General features: G+C 40.6%; 1 protein-coding gene across 1 annotated transcript in view; it reads right to left on the reverse strand.

Annotated features, from left to right (window-relative positions):
- Positions 1 to 13,234, reverse strand: part of PHF14 (PHD finger protein 14) — a 677,625-nt gene that overhangs the window by 449,902 nt on the left and 214,489 nt on the right. The window contains 1 exon segment of the mRNA XM_033931008.1: positions 3,655 to 3,750. Coding sequence (XP_033786899.1) covers positions 3,655 to 3,750 — 96 coding nt within the window.

Below are 13,234 nucleotides of genomic sequence, written 5' to 3' on the forward strand. Positions count from 1 at the left end.
AAAGATGAAGGAATTCTGGGATGAAAGAAGATTTGAGGATCTGGTTTCTAAAAGAGAAGAATGTTTTCTAACACAGACTGGATTGTTCCACTGTGGTATAAGCACAAACTTGGAAAACAGAGCAAGGAGTCTTTAATGAGGCTGACTGTATCTTTGATCTTTTCAGCAAAAAATATTAACTTTCTATCGTGAGTACACCAATATTTCATGCACATTTTCTTGTAGCCAGATACCCTAAGACAAGCTAGTCATCTTGCACCTACAGCTATGGATGGGTTGGAAGCTGAGGTATCAAATGCCTCATGAATTGATTTGTGAACAAAGCTCTATTTATACTTTGTAGAATCCAAATAATTTTCTAAGAACTTATCCTGTCTTCTTAAAAAAGATTTAGCATTTGAATACAGTATTACAATTGTAAGTTTATATAGAATTGGTACACAATTTCTGAACCAAGCATCACTCCCTAGCATATTTCTGTGACTACTAGTATATGATCCATTGGCTAGAATCTCACGTGATGTACTAGTCAATTCATTGAATGCTTTACCTTCCACAGAGCTGACTCCTCTACTTCCTATTAAGAATGTTTAGACCACAAACCTCTGACTCTAGCCTTTAAAACCTTACACACTGGATTATACCTGGTCTCCTTTCTTGTCCTCTACAGACCTTCTCATTCACTCCATTCAGAAACTGCTCACCAAGTAACCGCCCCCTCTGTCTACTTGACCAAGCTCATTTCCACCATTTATGGAACTCCCTTTCTTTGGACTTGCAATCAGAAAATTCCTATTTGAAATTTTGCTCCCTCCTCCACACATATTGTTTACCTAGGCATTCCAGTCAAACATGTCAGATTGCTGCTCTGCTTGGCGCTATGAGAATTTTTTTCTATCCTCTTCTATTTCTGTTGCCATTCTTGTCATTATTGAAGTTCTCTTTCACTTCTTCCAAATTTGTAAACTGCCTTGATGTTTGAAGGGTAGTATACAAGACTTTAATTAAACAAACATATCATAGAATGATGGAGTAACTGTACCCAAGGCTTAGCTGAATATTGTATTTAAGGTCATTTTCTTGCCACTGCACTGACATTATTTGATTCTGCACTAACTCCTATTTGAATGACAATATCCTCTTGAACAGATTGGTTAGGTTGATAAACTCTATGAGCTCCTGTTAGAAAGAAGAACATCCAAAAACTGTGTTATTTCCTATTTTACAGGAAATGGCATGGTAAATTCTTGACAGAGATCTTCATGAAATCTTCAAAGCATTTTGGTATAGCTGGGCTATTGAAAATCCATGTTACTGGAGGATACAAGAAAGTGCAAGGCAAGAAAACAGCTTCTTTTACAAGCAATTACATAGAAGGATGATTCCCGCTTCAGCACAAGAAAACAACTCCTGTACCGTGTGTTTCCATGGAATAGATGGCTCTAGGGAACAACAGAGCTTTTTCTGAGTGTACATTGTACTGCACAGAACTTGACTTAGGCTACATGGAAATTAACTTCTGGATAATCATTATTAAGTTTCAGTTCAAAATACAGCGGGGGGGAGAGTGGGAGTTGCTGAAAAATTCTCACCCTAACCAACTTCCTAAATTCTGAGCATTATTTTACTACTGAAGCTGAAAAGAGTATTATTTTATTTTGCAAAGTGCCAATTTGCAGAATCATAATGCTATATTTTGATAATGTTTCAGATCATTGATTGAACTATGTCAATTAAAAGTGTGGCATTTTCAAGTGTGGAACTCCAAGCCATCATGAAGTTCCTATTCCTACAGAAGAAAACTCCAAAGGAAATCCATAAATGTATGATGCAAACATTGAGAGACAAATGCCCATCATACTCCACAGTGAAGAAGTGGTGTGCAAACTTTCAGCATGGAGATTTTGAGTTCAAAGATGGAATAAGGTCTGGAAGGCCTCAAAAACAGTGTCAACTCCTTAAATTGTTGACTATGTCCATGACCTGATTTTGGCAGATCAGTGAATATCAACTAAAACAGTAGCGGATACACTACAGATATCCAAGGAATATGTTGGGCGAATAATCCACAAGCACCTGGGTATGCAGAAGCTGTCAACCATGTGGGTGGCCTAATGTTTGAATGCTGACAAGAAACATTATCAAATGGACACTTCCAAGTTGGTTTGTGAGCATTTTCAGTGAACTTGTGCCAACATTTTGGAACAACTAGTTACTGTTGATGAAACATAGTTACACCACTAGGATCCTGAGACAAAACAACAGTCCATGCAAAGGCAGCGCTCAAGTTCTCCAAGGCCAAAGAAATTCAAGACCCAAAAGTCAGCAGGTAAGGCCATGACCACAGTGTTTTGGGATCAGGAATGTGCTGTAATTACTATCTACCAAGGGGCCAAACAGTTAATGCAGAATACTACTGTAACTCACACTGATTAAAGGAGGCACTGAAAGGAAAAAGGAGAGGCTGACAAAACGATAGATGTTTTGATGCAGTTGGGGTTTCAGTGCTTAGACCATCCACCCTACTCACCAGCTGTTACCCAATCTGACAATTTCTATTTCCAAACCTTAAAGAGAGTTTGAAAGGGCAACAATTTTTGAGTGATTCATAGGTGATTGAAGCAGCAAAGCAGTATTTCAATGACCAGACATTAGAATATTTTTGGAAGGGTTACAGAAACTTCAGACATGATGTGCCAAGTGTGTTGAACTTAGGGGTTTAGGGGTGAATAACTTGTAAGTTTCATGGACACGTCATTACCCTATTGCTTGGTCTGAGAACTTTACAAGCAACCCCTTATATACCCTGAGACAAAAAGTGCATGGATCTTCAAGGCTAGAAGACCCAGCTTTGCATGGAAAGATAAGGGCTCAAAAGATCACTGCACCAGAGCTTGTGGCTTTTCAGGACCCAATCTTATCTACATCAAGAAACCATGCTTCTTTGACAGAGGTATCCTCAGGCAAGCCTTCTGCTCTTCAGAGCAAAATCTACTTCCTGGGGTTGTGCTTTGACTTCTAACTGAAGTCTCTTGCTAATCAGGTTTTTTTTTGTTCCCATGGAAGCAAGTGTGACCTGGTGGTCAATAAGTGCAAGTTCTGAATTTTGGAGATGGTATTCTGACACTATAAGGGCAATTTGGGGCACTAACATTTGAGGTAGGTGTCTGCAAAAGAAGTATTTGAAATCTACCAGGGCAAACAGCATTTGATAGGCCAAACAATGTATTTGCTTGGAAACATGATGGCAGATAGACAAAATGACCCATCCAGCCTGTCCATCCCATCTGCTGGGGTGAGAAAGCTAGTTAACACATTAAATCGGCTCAGCAGAAAAGCAAACTAAAGAACAAGCAGAAGGGTGTAAATACATAGGAAAGATTGTGCACATGCAAACTTTTTTTTATTTCATTCTGAGCTCTGAGTAAGCACCATATTGGGTGATATCAATTGGCTGTGTGACTGATTTCATCCTGCTTGTCAGTAAATAATGAAAGGATTTTCTAAACTTTAGTTATTAAAACAGCTTGCAAAGTAATCCGTAATCAAATCAAAATTATCAGTTACCCTAATTGGGAGTGTGGGGACGGGGTTGGCATAGTCAGATAAAAGAAGTAAATTCCTGCTAAGGCAAAAACATTAATGTAAACAAACCTGTCCTGTGATTTTTCCCAGGATGGTCCATAATGCTTGTCCTTCATTTCGCAAATTGCTATTCAAGTTCTGCAGTTCATCTAAGGACTCACACAGCTAAATAAAAGAAAAGATCATTACTAATAAGTGTCTTTAGTAGTAACCATAACAATTCCTATATTAACCATGGGTGGGCAATATACCATTCTTTTAGTCTAGTCATATAAAACACAGTTACTTACCTGTAGCAAACAGTGTTCTCCCCAGGGCCTTTCAGCCGGGCGCTCCGCCCAGCTAATTTAGATGAGTGCCCGGCTGTAATCTCGATCGCAATCCTGCTGCTGCTGCCGCCTTTCTGCTCAACATTTAAAAAAAAAACCCTTCTCACCGGCTTAGAGATTTACCGGGCTGACTCGGCACAGCCTGAATCGCAGGAGCCTGACTTTTTTTTTTTAAGTTTTTAATGCCAGCAAGCGACTTGAACCCATACTCCGGGGCTCTAACATGTGCATGCCGCTTCTCTCCGAAACCGGAAGTCACGTCTTGAGGGAGGAAGAGAAGGGAAGTCGGCATGCACACGCCCCGGAGCATGGGTTCGCTATAGGAGACAGGTCAGCTTACAACTTGCTCTTGCTTGCTTCGGGCTTTCTTCGCTGCCGGATCCTGCCTACTTTCTGTTTCCGAAAGTAGGCAGGACCCGGCAACGAGGAAGGCCCGAAGCAAGCAAGAGCAGCGAGTTGTAAGCTTCCTTCCGTTGCTGACTTATGGATGATAGGTCAGCGATGGAAGGAAGCTTACAACTTGCCTTAGTCCAGCCCTGCACAACATGCGGCCCAAAACGGATCTCACTGCCGATATGGCTCTCACTCTGCTCTCCTTTGAAGATCAGCTCAGGAGGCAAGATTTAGCCCGAGATCAGACGAATATTAAAGGGCATTTGAAGGCATCTGAGCAGATTGAGGAGAACACGTCCTGTTTTTCCATGCCTAAAAATACCACCTTGTCTAATGTAATCTCTGATCAGATCCTTAAGAGTGATGCAACTATGTATGCTGGACAGTCTCCTCCAGTAAACAGAGCTTTAAATCCTGCAACCATACAGAACCAGATGGTCAAAGGGCTCCGAAGTATAGTATTGCCAAGGGATCTGTCTCACAAGTTTCTTACGCTGGCAGATGTAAGCACAGCACAAGAAATAGAGACTTGTGGCATTCTGTGTAGAAAGCTGATGCATAATGAATTTACTATTACCCATGTAATAGTGCCAAAGCAGTCTGCTGGACCAGACTACAGTACAGTGATATGGAGAATGTTGAAGAATTATTCCGTGTTCAAGATCAACATGATCTCCTCACAGAAGAAAGATGGAGAGAAAGAGAGAGGCCTAGACCAAAGGGGAAAGACAGGAGGCAGATACTGGAGAGGGGGGGGAGAGAAGGGAAGGAGATAGAGATGTCAGACCATGGGGTGGAGTGGGAAGGAAGGAAGGAAGGAGAGAAGAGAGAGATGCCAGAGCATAGGGGTGGAGACAAAAAATGGAGAGGGGTTGAAGCTGAAATAAATCATGTACAAAGGAGAGAAAGGGCACAGGATATAGAGTTTATTGAAGGGACATAGAAAGACGGAAGATACCATATGGAACAGAGAGAGGGCAGACACTGAATGGAAAAGGCAGAAAGGGTGAACAGTGGATGCAAAGGGCAGAGATAGGGTGGACAGTAGATGGAAGGGGTAGAGAGAGGGTAGAGGCTGGGTGGAAGGGTCAAAGAGAGAGGACAGATGTTGCATGGAAGGGAGCGAGGACAAATGCTGAATAGAAAGAAGAGAGTGAAGAGAAGATGACTAAAGCAGAAACAACAAAAGGTAGAAAAAAATATTTTTGTTGCTTTACATAGAATCAAGTAGTATTGTAACTATATTGATTAAAATTTATCAATAGGAAATTGAAATAAGGCAATTTTGGGAGGGAATAAACCCCTTTCCTCAGATCAGGACAGGATACCATAACAGCTGTATATTGTACTGTCTTGAAGAAAGATTTGGCCTCTGAAAGCTAATTGAAAAATGGATTAGTCCAATAAAATGGTATTTTCATATTTCTCATTATTTTATTTCTATTTGTTAATTTGTAAAGTGGTGACTTATGTAGAAGTTTTTTTCAAATTTACATCTACTGTCTTTATATTTTGCACAGTATTAGGGGACATGTGTCACTGTTTCTGTGGTGTTGCATTGTATGAAGAGTCTGGTTTCTACATATTTCTATTTTTAGTTTGTGATTATTCCATATTGGGCGAGGGTGTATTTGTGTTCTGTGTGTATGAAAAGGACATGGCTTTCTGTTAGGATCGACTACAGGATCAATTGACTGTGTAGGATCTGGTTTGTTTAGTTTTACAATGCGTGTGTTGGTGTTCTAGTGCTCACTGCAGTGTTTAAGATGCTGCCTATTCCTAGATGCACCCTTATTGTGTGACTCATGGATTATTACTACAAATATATTTTTTATATAGAGGAGGGGGTTGTTAAAAAAATGATTAGCACTGGCTGTCATATATACTAGGTACACCACTGGATTTAATGACTCTATTCTAACTTTACTGTTGACGTAGGTATTGTCCCCCCCAACACACAGACACGCATTATAAAGAATTAAATTAAAGTTGTATTATCATCAAGTAGCTTTCAAATGACATTATAAGCAAATAAAAATAAAATATTTTTAATACATTGCTAATTATTACCTGCATCTTTACCTATACTGTTTCGCCCTAGCTCTTACTTTGCACTATAGCAAAATAAAAAAGAAGCAGATAAAGATCAATCACACAGGTACCCTTCAAGGCTCAGTAACACCTCTCCATAAATTATGTGGAAGAGGTCTGGAAGTGGGGATAGCATCTATTTCATATCCTCAGTGAGACCTCAGGAAGGAACCTAGTGATCAAAACATTATTAGAGGTGTTGTACAGCCATTTCTTGTATGACTGGATGAGCTATATTTATCTTTTGTTTTTAGTTGTTTAAATTCATGCAGAAATAAATGGTTAGATTGAACCTAATGACTTCATTAACGCATTTCCCTTTTTTAAACCTCTATACTATTTGAAAGAGGGTGAATATCTAATTATTCACTTCTAGAATTGGATACTTCTTAAATTTAGTAAAAATATTCTGGCACAAGTGTCAAACCTTAAAAAAGGAAGTCATATCGAGCATTGGAAAATAATAATAATTAACTAATAAAAATAGTATACATTTAATTTTCCCCACTACCAAATTTCCCCGCCCCACCCGGCTACTTTTTCATGCCACCCGGCTGGAAAAAATTTCTGGGGAGAACACTGAGCAAATGTTCTTTGAGGACAGTAGGATAGGAATTTTCATATATGGGTGACACCATCTGATGAAACCCACAAGGGAACTTTTTTACAACACTTTTCCATAACTTTTGTGAACACTCTACTACGCACATGTACCTGTTCCCATCTGCCAATTGTCTCCTCATTTCACTGCAAGCTTATTACAATACAACTCTCCTTGGAGAGGACGGAGGATTTGTGAAGATTCCTATCCTGCTGTCCTCAGGGAGCACCTGCTATGTGTGTTTTCTTTGAGGACAAGCAGGACAGCTAAACCTAATATATGGGATTCATTAGCGGCTGCCTTCCACATAGAAAAGGGAAATAACAGAACTAGTGGTGATGCAAGTAGCAAACACCAAACAGATTTTGGTGGCAACAGCTTTATTTTTATAAGGCAGCCTGGAACAGAAAAAGAATGTCTAAGGGGAAATAGAGTTGTATTCTAAACCCCAAAAGATGCTGTTTGGCTAAACATAATGTCACATTCGAAGTCATAGTTTCATCATTTATTTAAAATTTGATTACACGTCTATCAAAATTCTAGGCAAAAGTAAAAATAGGGGTACAATAGTTTAAAAGACAAATATCTTCAAACTAAAGACAAGCCAGATTATACATGGAAAGGAAGAAGGAACTACAATAAAGTTAAGAAAAGAAAAATATAAGGAACAAACAAAGGAAGGGGAAGACACATTTTGTGCTGCTAAGATTCTGTTAAAAGAAAGAAAAGAAACAGGATAAGGCGAGTAGGAGATACGTAAAAGGTACTTGGCATCACAAGATATCTTTAGGCGGAAAGAGTATCTAGAGTTCAAAGACATATTTGAATAAAAAAACTTTTGAAGGCGTCTTTGAATTTCTCTGTTAGTTTCGGATCTAATGTGTAAAGGTAGAGAATCCCAGATTGTGGGGGCTGTTACAAAAAATATTGTTGTACAGCGAGTGCCGATTCTTTTCAATGAGGGTACACAAAAAGAAGATGTTGATTTGAGGATCTAAGTGTCCTAGATGGTTCATGAGGAATAATCAATTTATCTAGAAATGCTGGTTCATTCGTTTTCTGTATTTTAAATATTATCAGGGCGAGTTTATATGTTATTCTGTGGGGAATAGGAAGCCAGTGTGCCTTTATCAACAACGGTATAGACAATAATGGGAGATATATATATGACCAGAAGTCCATATTGCAGTCTTATAAACCTCTTCTATGGAGGCTGATCACAAATGGGCTACCAATGTGCCATAGCTCTGAAGTTATTAAATGTAATCTGCTAACCAATTGGAAAGTGTGTGTTTACTGAGGGAAGCCCCCATCCTATTTAGGCTAAAAGAAACAAAAAGCTGGGTGGCTTTACTCTGCTCCATAGCAACATAGTAAATCACGGCAGATAAAGACCTAAACGGTTCATCCAGTCTGCGCATTAGTGATACTCATTTTAAAAGTACATGATTTGATTAACGTGTCTCTTCTTTGATACTTCTGGGCCATAGACTGTAAAGTCTGGTATTGTCCTAGGTTCCAAATGCTGAAGATGCCATCCAAGCTCACTTCAGCCTATCCCGTTGTTTGCAGGATATCTACCGTAAAGTCTGGCCAGCAACATCCTCATGTTCCATATTAGTGGAGGTCACATTGATTCCCACCCCAGTCCATCCTACACTGAATATATGGGACACAGACCATGCAGGTCTGTCCAATACCGGCCTTAGTTTTTTAATTTACATCTTTCGTTTTCTAATTAGAGATCCTCTATTTTTATCCCACACTTTTTTGAATTCCATCACCATTTTTCTCTCTACCACTTCCCTCGGGAGGGCATTCCAGGCATCTATCACCCTCTCCTTGAAGAAGAATTTCCTAACATTGCTCCTAAGTCTTCCTCCCTGTAACTCAAATTATGCCCTCTAGTTTTACCATTTTGTCTTCTCTGGAAAAGTTTTGGTTCTATATTAATGCTTTCAAGTATTTAAACATCTGTATCATATCTCCTCTGTCCCTCCTCTCCTCCAGAGTATACATGTTTAGGTCTTCCAGTTTCTTCTCATAGTTCTTTTGGTTCAAACCTCTTATTATTTTCATCACCTTCCTCTGGACCGCTTCAAGTCTTTTTATATCCTTCACCAGATATGGCCTGCAAAACTGAACACAATACTCAAAATGTGGCCTCACCTACAGGGGCATCAACACCTATCTTCTTCTACTGGTTACTCCTCTTTCTATACAGCCTAGCATCTTTCTGGCAACAGCCACAGACTTAACACACTATTTAGTTGCCTTTAGATCCTCAGACACAATCACCCCAAGGTCCCTCTCTCCATCTGTGCTTATCAGTCTCTCACCTATCAGCACATATGGTTCCCTCGGATTTCTACCCCCAAAATGCATCACTCTGCACTTCTTCGCATTGAATTTTAGTTTTCAGACGCTAGACTATTCTTCTAACTTTTGCAGATCCTTTTTCATGTTTTCTACTCTCTCGGGGGGCCACTCTGTTACAAATTTTGGTATCATCTGCAAAAAGGTTAACCTTTCCTTCTAACCCTTCAGCAATGTCGCTCACAAAAATATGAAGAGAATTGGTCCCAGCACTGATCCTCGAGGCACTCCAATACTCACTTGACCCTCCTCTGAGTGAATTCCATTTACCACTATCCTCTGGTGTCTGTCCGTCAACCAGTTTCTAATCCAGTTCACCACTTTGGGCCCTAACTTCAACCCATGGAGTTTAAGAGCCTCCTATGAGGAACCGTGTCAAAGGCTTTGCTGAAATCTAAGTAAATTCTCTGGTCACCCAGTCAAAGAATTCAATCAGATTTGTTTGGCACGATTTGCCTTTAGTAAACCCATGTTGCCTCGGATCTTGTAATCCATTTGATTCTAAGAATATCACTATCCTTTCTTTCCGCAACATTTCCATTATTTTTCCGACTGACAGATGTAAAAGACATTCATCAGCTGGTATGATGATCCTTCCCATCATACCAGCTGGAAAACCTCTTCTATTTAAAAATGTTATTGACTTCCTACTAAAATCTTTTCTGGAAGTTAGCAAGACTCAAGAAACACTGTCAAGTAAGTTCAGATAAGCTAATGTTAACCTCTTAATACACAAGTTGTAGAGGCTAAAGACTCAATGTTGGGATACAACACTGATGAAGAAATCTAGCTGAAGCGGAACAAATCTGCCTCATCCAAAAGTGTCTAAAGGAATCATGGTTCCATAATCTTGTCTAAGGCCAAGATGCTCTAAAATTGCCGTTAAAATCCCATGGGTCGCTGTGGGACTGGTAAAAATCCAATTTGAACATGATGATTGATGATCAAACAATTTCACATGCAAATGAGTTTCCTAGAGTTCCGTCATAATCCCATCTAATCGGTTATTGGAGAAAGCAACTGACAACAACAAAAACAAGATGGGAGAATTAAAGTATATAGCACTAAACGAAGAGGTATATATAATAGGCATCTCAGAGACCTGGTGGAACTAAGACAATCAGTAGGACACTGTTACCAGAGTACAAATTATATTGCAATGATAAATCACATTGGAGGGAGGGTTGCACTATTTGTTAAAGAGGGAACTGAATCAAACAAAATAAACATAAGAATTGCCGCTGCTGGGTCAGACCAGTGGTCCATCGTGCCCAGCAATCCGCTCACATGACGGCCCTTAGGTCAAAGACCAGTGCCCTAACTGAGACTAGCCTTACGTTCTGGTTCAGCAGGAACTTGTCTAACTTTGTCTTAAATCCCTGGAGGGTGTTTTCCCCTATAACGGCCTCCAGAAGAGTGTTCCAGTTTTCTACCACTCTCTGGGTGAAGAAGAACTTCCTTACGTTTGTACGGAATCTATCCCTTTTTAACTTTAGAAAGTGCCCTCTCGTTCTCTCTACTTTGGAGAAGGTGAAAAACCTGTCTTTATCTAACCATTTTAGTCGCTCTTCTCTGGACCCTTTCGAGTAGAACTGTGCCCTCCTTCATGTACGGCGACCAGTGCTGGACGCAGTATTCCAGGTGAGGGCATACCATGTCCCGGTACAGCGACATGATAACCTTCTCCGATCTGTTCGTGATCCCCTTCTTAATCATTCCTAGCATTCTGTACACCCTTTTCGCTGCCGCCATGCATTGCGCAGACGGCTTCATTGACTTGTCGACCAGTACCCCTAAATCTCTTTCTTGGGGTGGTCTCTCCAAGTACTGCACTGGACATCCTGTATTCATGTATGAGATTTTTGTTACCGACATGTATCACCTTACACTTATCCACATTAAACCTCATTTGTCATGTCGCGACCCATTTCTCAAGCGTGTTTATGTCATGTTGCAGGTCTTCGCAATCCTGCGTCTTCACTACTCTGAATAACTTCGTATCGTCCGCAAATTTAATCACCTCACTCATCGTACCAATTTCCAGGTTGTTTATAAATATGTTGAAGAGCACGGGTCCAAGCACCAAATCCTGTGGCACTCCACTCATGACGCTTTTCCAGTCCGAGTATTCTCTATTTACCCCCACTCTCTGTTTCCTATCCACCAGCCAGTTTTTAATCCACGTATTTCACTCTCGGTTCCATGACTCACAAGTTTTCATAGTCGTTCATGTGCAACCTTGTCGAACGCCTTCTGAAAATCCAGATATACGACGTTGACCGGGTCATCCTTGTCTATCTGCCTGCTTACTCCTTCGAAGAAGCGCAGCAAGTTAGTCAAGCAAGATCTTCCTTTGCTGAAGCCTTGCGGGCTGGTCCTCATCAGATTGTGTCCATCAAGGTGATCAATGATGCGGCCCTTTATTAGCATCTCTACTATCTTTCCCGGTACCAAGGTCAGACTCACCAGTCTGTAGTTTCCCGGATCTCCCCTCGGACCTTTCTTTAAGATCGGCGTAACATTCGCCACTTTCCAGTCTTCCGGAATTCTTCCTGATTTGATCGACAGATTAACTATTAGTTGAAGCAGTTCAGCTATAGCCCCTTTCAGTTCCTTGATTACCCTCAGATGGATGCATTAACTTGGGACACAAGGGAGGGAACAGAAAGGGAGAATTATTGGACATGACTGTGCAAGTGAAAGGGAAAGAGATGGTGCACATGGGGAAAGGAAGAAAGAGGAAATTGTTGGGTATACAGAGAGAGAGGAGTGAGGTAGGGAGGGATACATGGGGAAGAGAAGGATGAGAAGGAGAAATGTTGGATATGATGGTAGAGAGAGACAGATTAAAGGGGATGCAAGGGGGAGGAATGGTGGACATAGTGACGGGAGGTGAGGTGTGGCATAATGCTGGAGAGGGGTGATAGAAGGAGAAATGTTGGGCATGGGGCTGCTGGGCAATGGTGAAAAATGCTGAACATGATCTAGGGGATGAGAGACAGAGAAATGTTGGATGTGGCAGTAAAGGGAGTGGGAGAGATGCACCATGGATCTCTCTCTCTTTCCCCACTCCCTGTACACAGGGGGAGGGGATCATAAAATTGTGAGATGATGAAGGCAGAGAGATGGGAACAGGGGAAATACTAGAAAGGGACATATAGGAGACGTGCTGAACATGGGGAACAATACATACATAGAGATAGAAGATGGATGGTGAGCATGGACAAAGAAGAAATGTCAAATGGTCAGGAGACCCTGGCAAGACAAAAGCAAACAGACTAGCACCCGAGACCAACATGATTTGAAAATAAAATGACGAGACAAGAAAAGGTAGAAAAAAATAATTATACAGTGTTTTCTATTTTGTGATTAGAATATATCAGATTTGAAATACGTATCCAGTTAGAGCTTATGTTAGACATAACTGGGTACCGCAAAGCCCAGGCTGTGCTTCTTTAGCTTTCAGCTTGCTTAGGGCTCTCTCTGACCTGGGGGCAGTTAACCTAGTTGCACTCCCTTAACACTATTCCTGTCAAGTGTGACCGTGGTATTCTGTTAGCATGATATTTCTGTGTAGCATTCTGAAATAATTTGGCTTATTCAGTTTTTTCGATAGTGGAGGGGATATATGTGAAAGGGAGGAAAGACAGGGGTTTTGTTGATCCTTGCTCTGTATTATTTGTTTTTATAAAATTATATTTGACAGAATATAGTTTATTTTTATACTTTAATAAAATAAGTTCAATACAAAATCATAACCATTCGAAGCTTGTTTGGGGGGGATCAGATGGTTTGCAGGGACGGGGCAGAGACAGGGATCGAGCTTGCAGGAATGGGTCAGGAACGGGGACCGAGTTCA

The sequence above is a fragment of the Geotrypetes seraphini genome, chromosome 2 (assembly GCF_902459505.1).
Source record: "Geotrypetes seraphini chromosome 2, aGeoSer1.1, whole genome shotgun sequence".
Classification (NCBI taxonomy): Eukaryota; Metazoa; Chordata; class Amphibia; order Gymnophiona; family Dermophiidae; genus Geotrypetes; species Geotrypetes seraphini.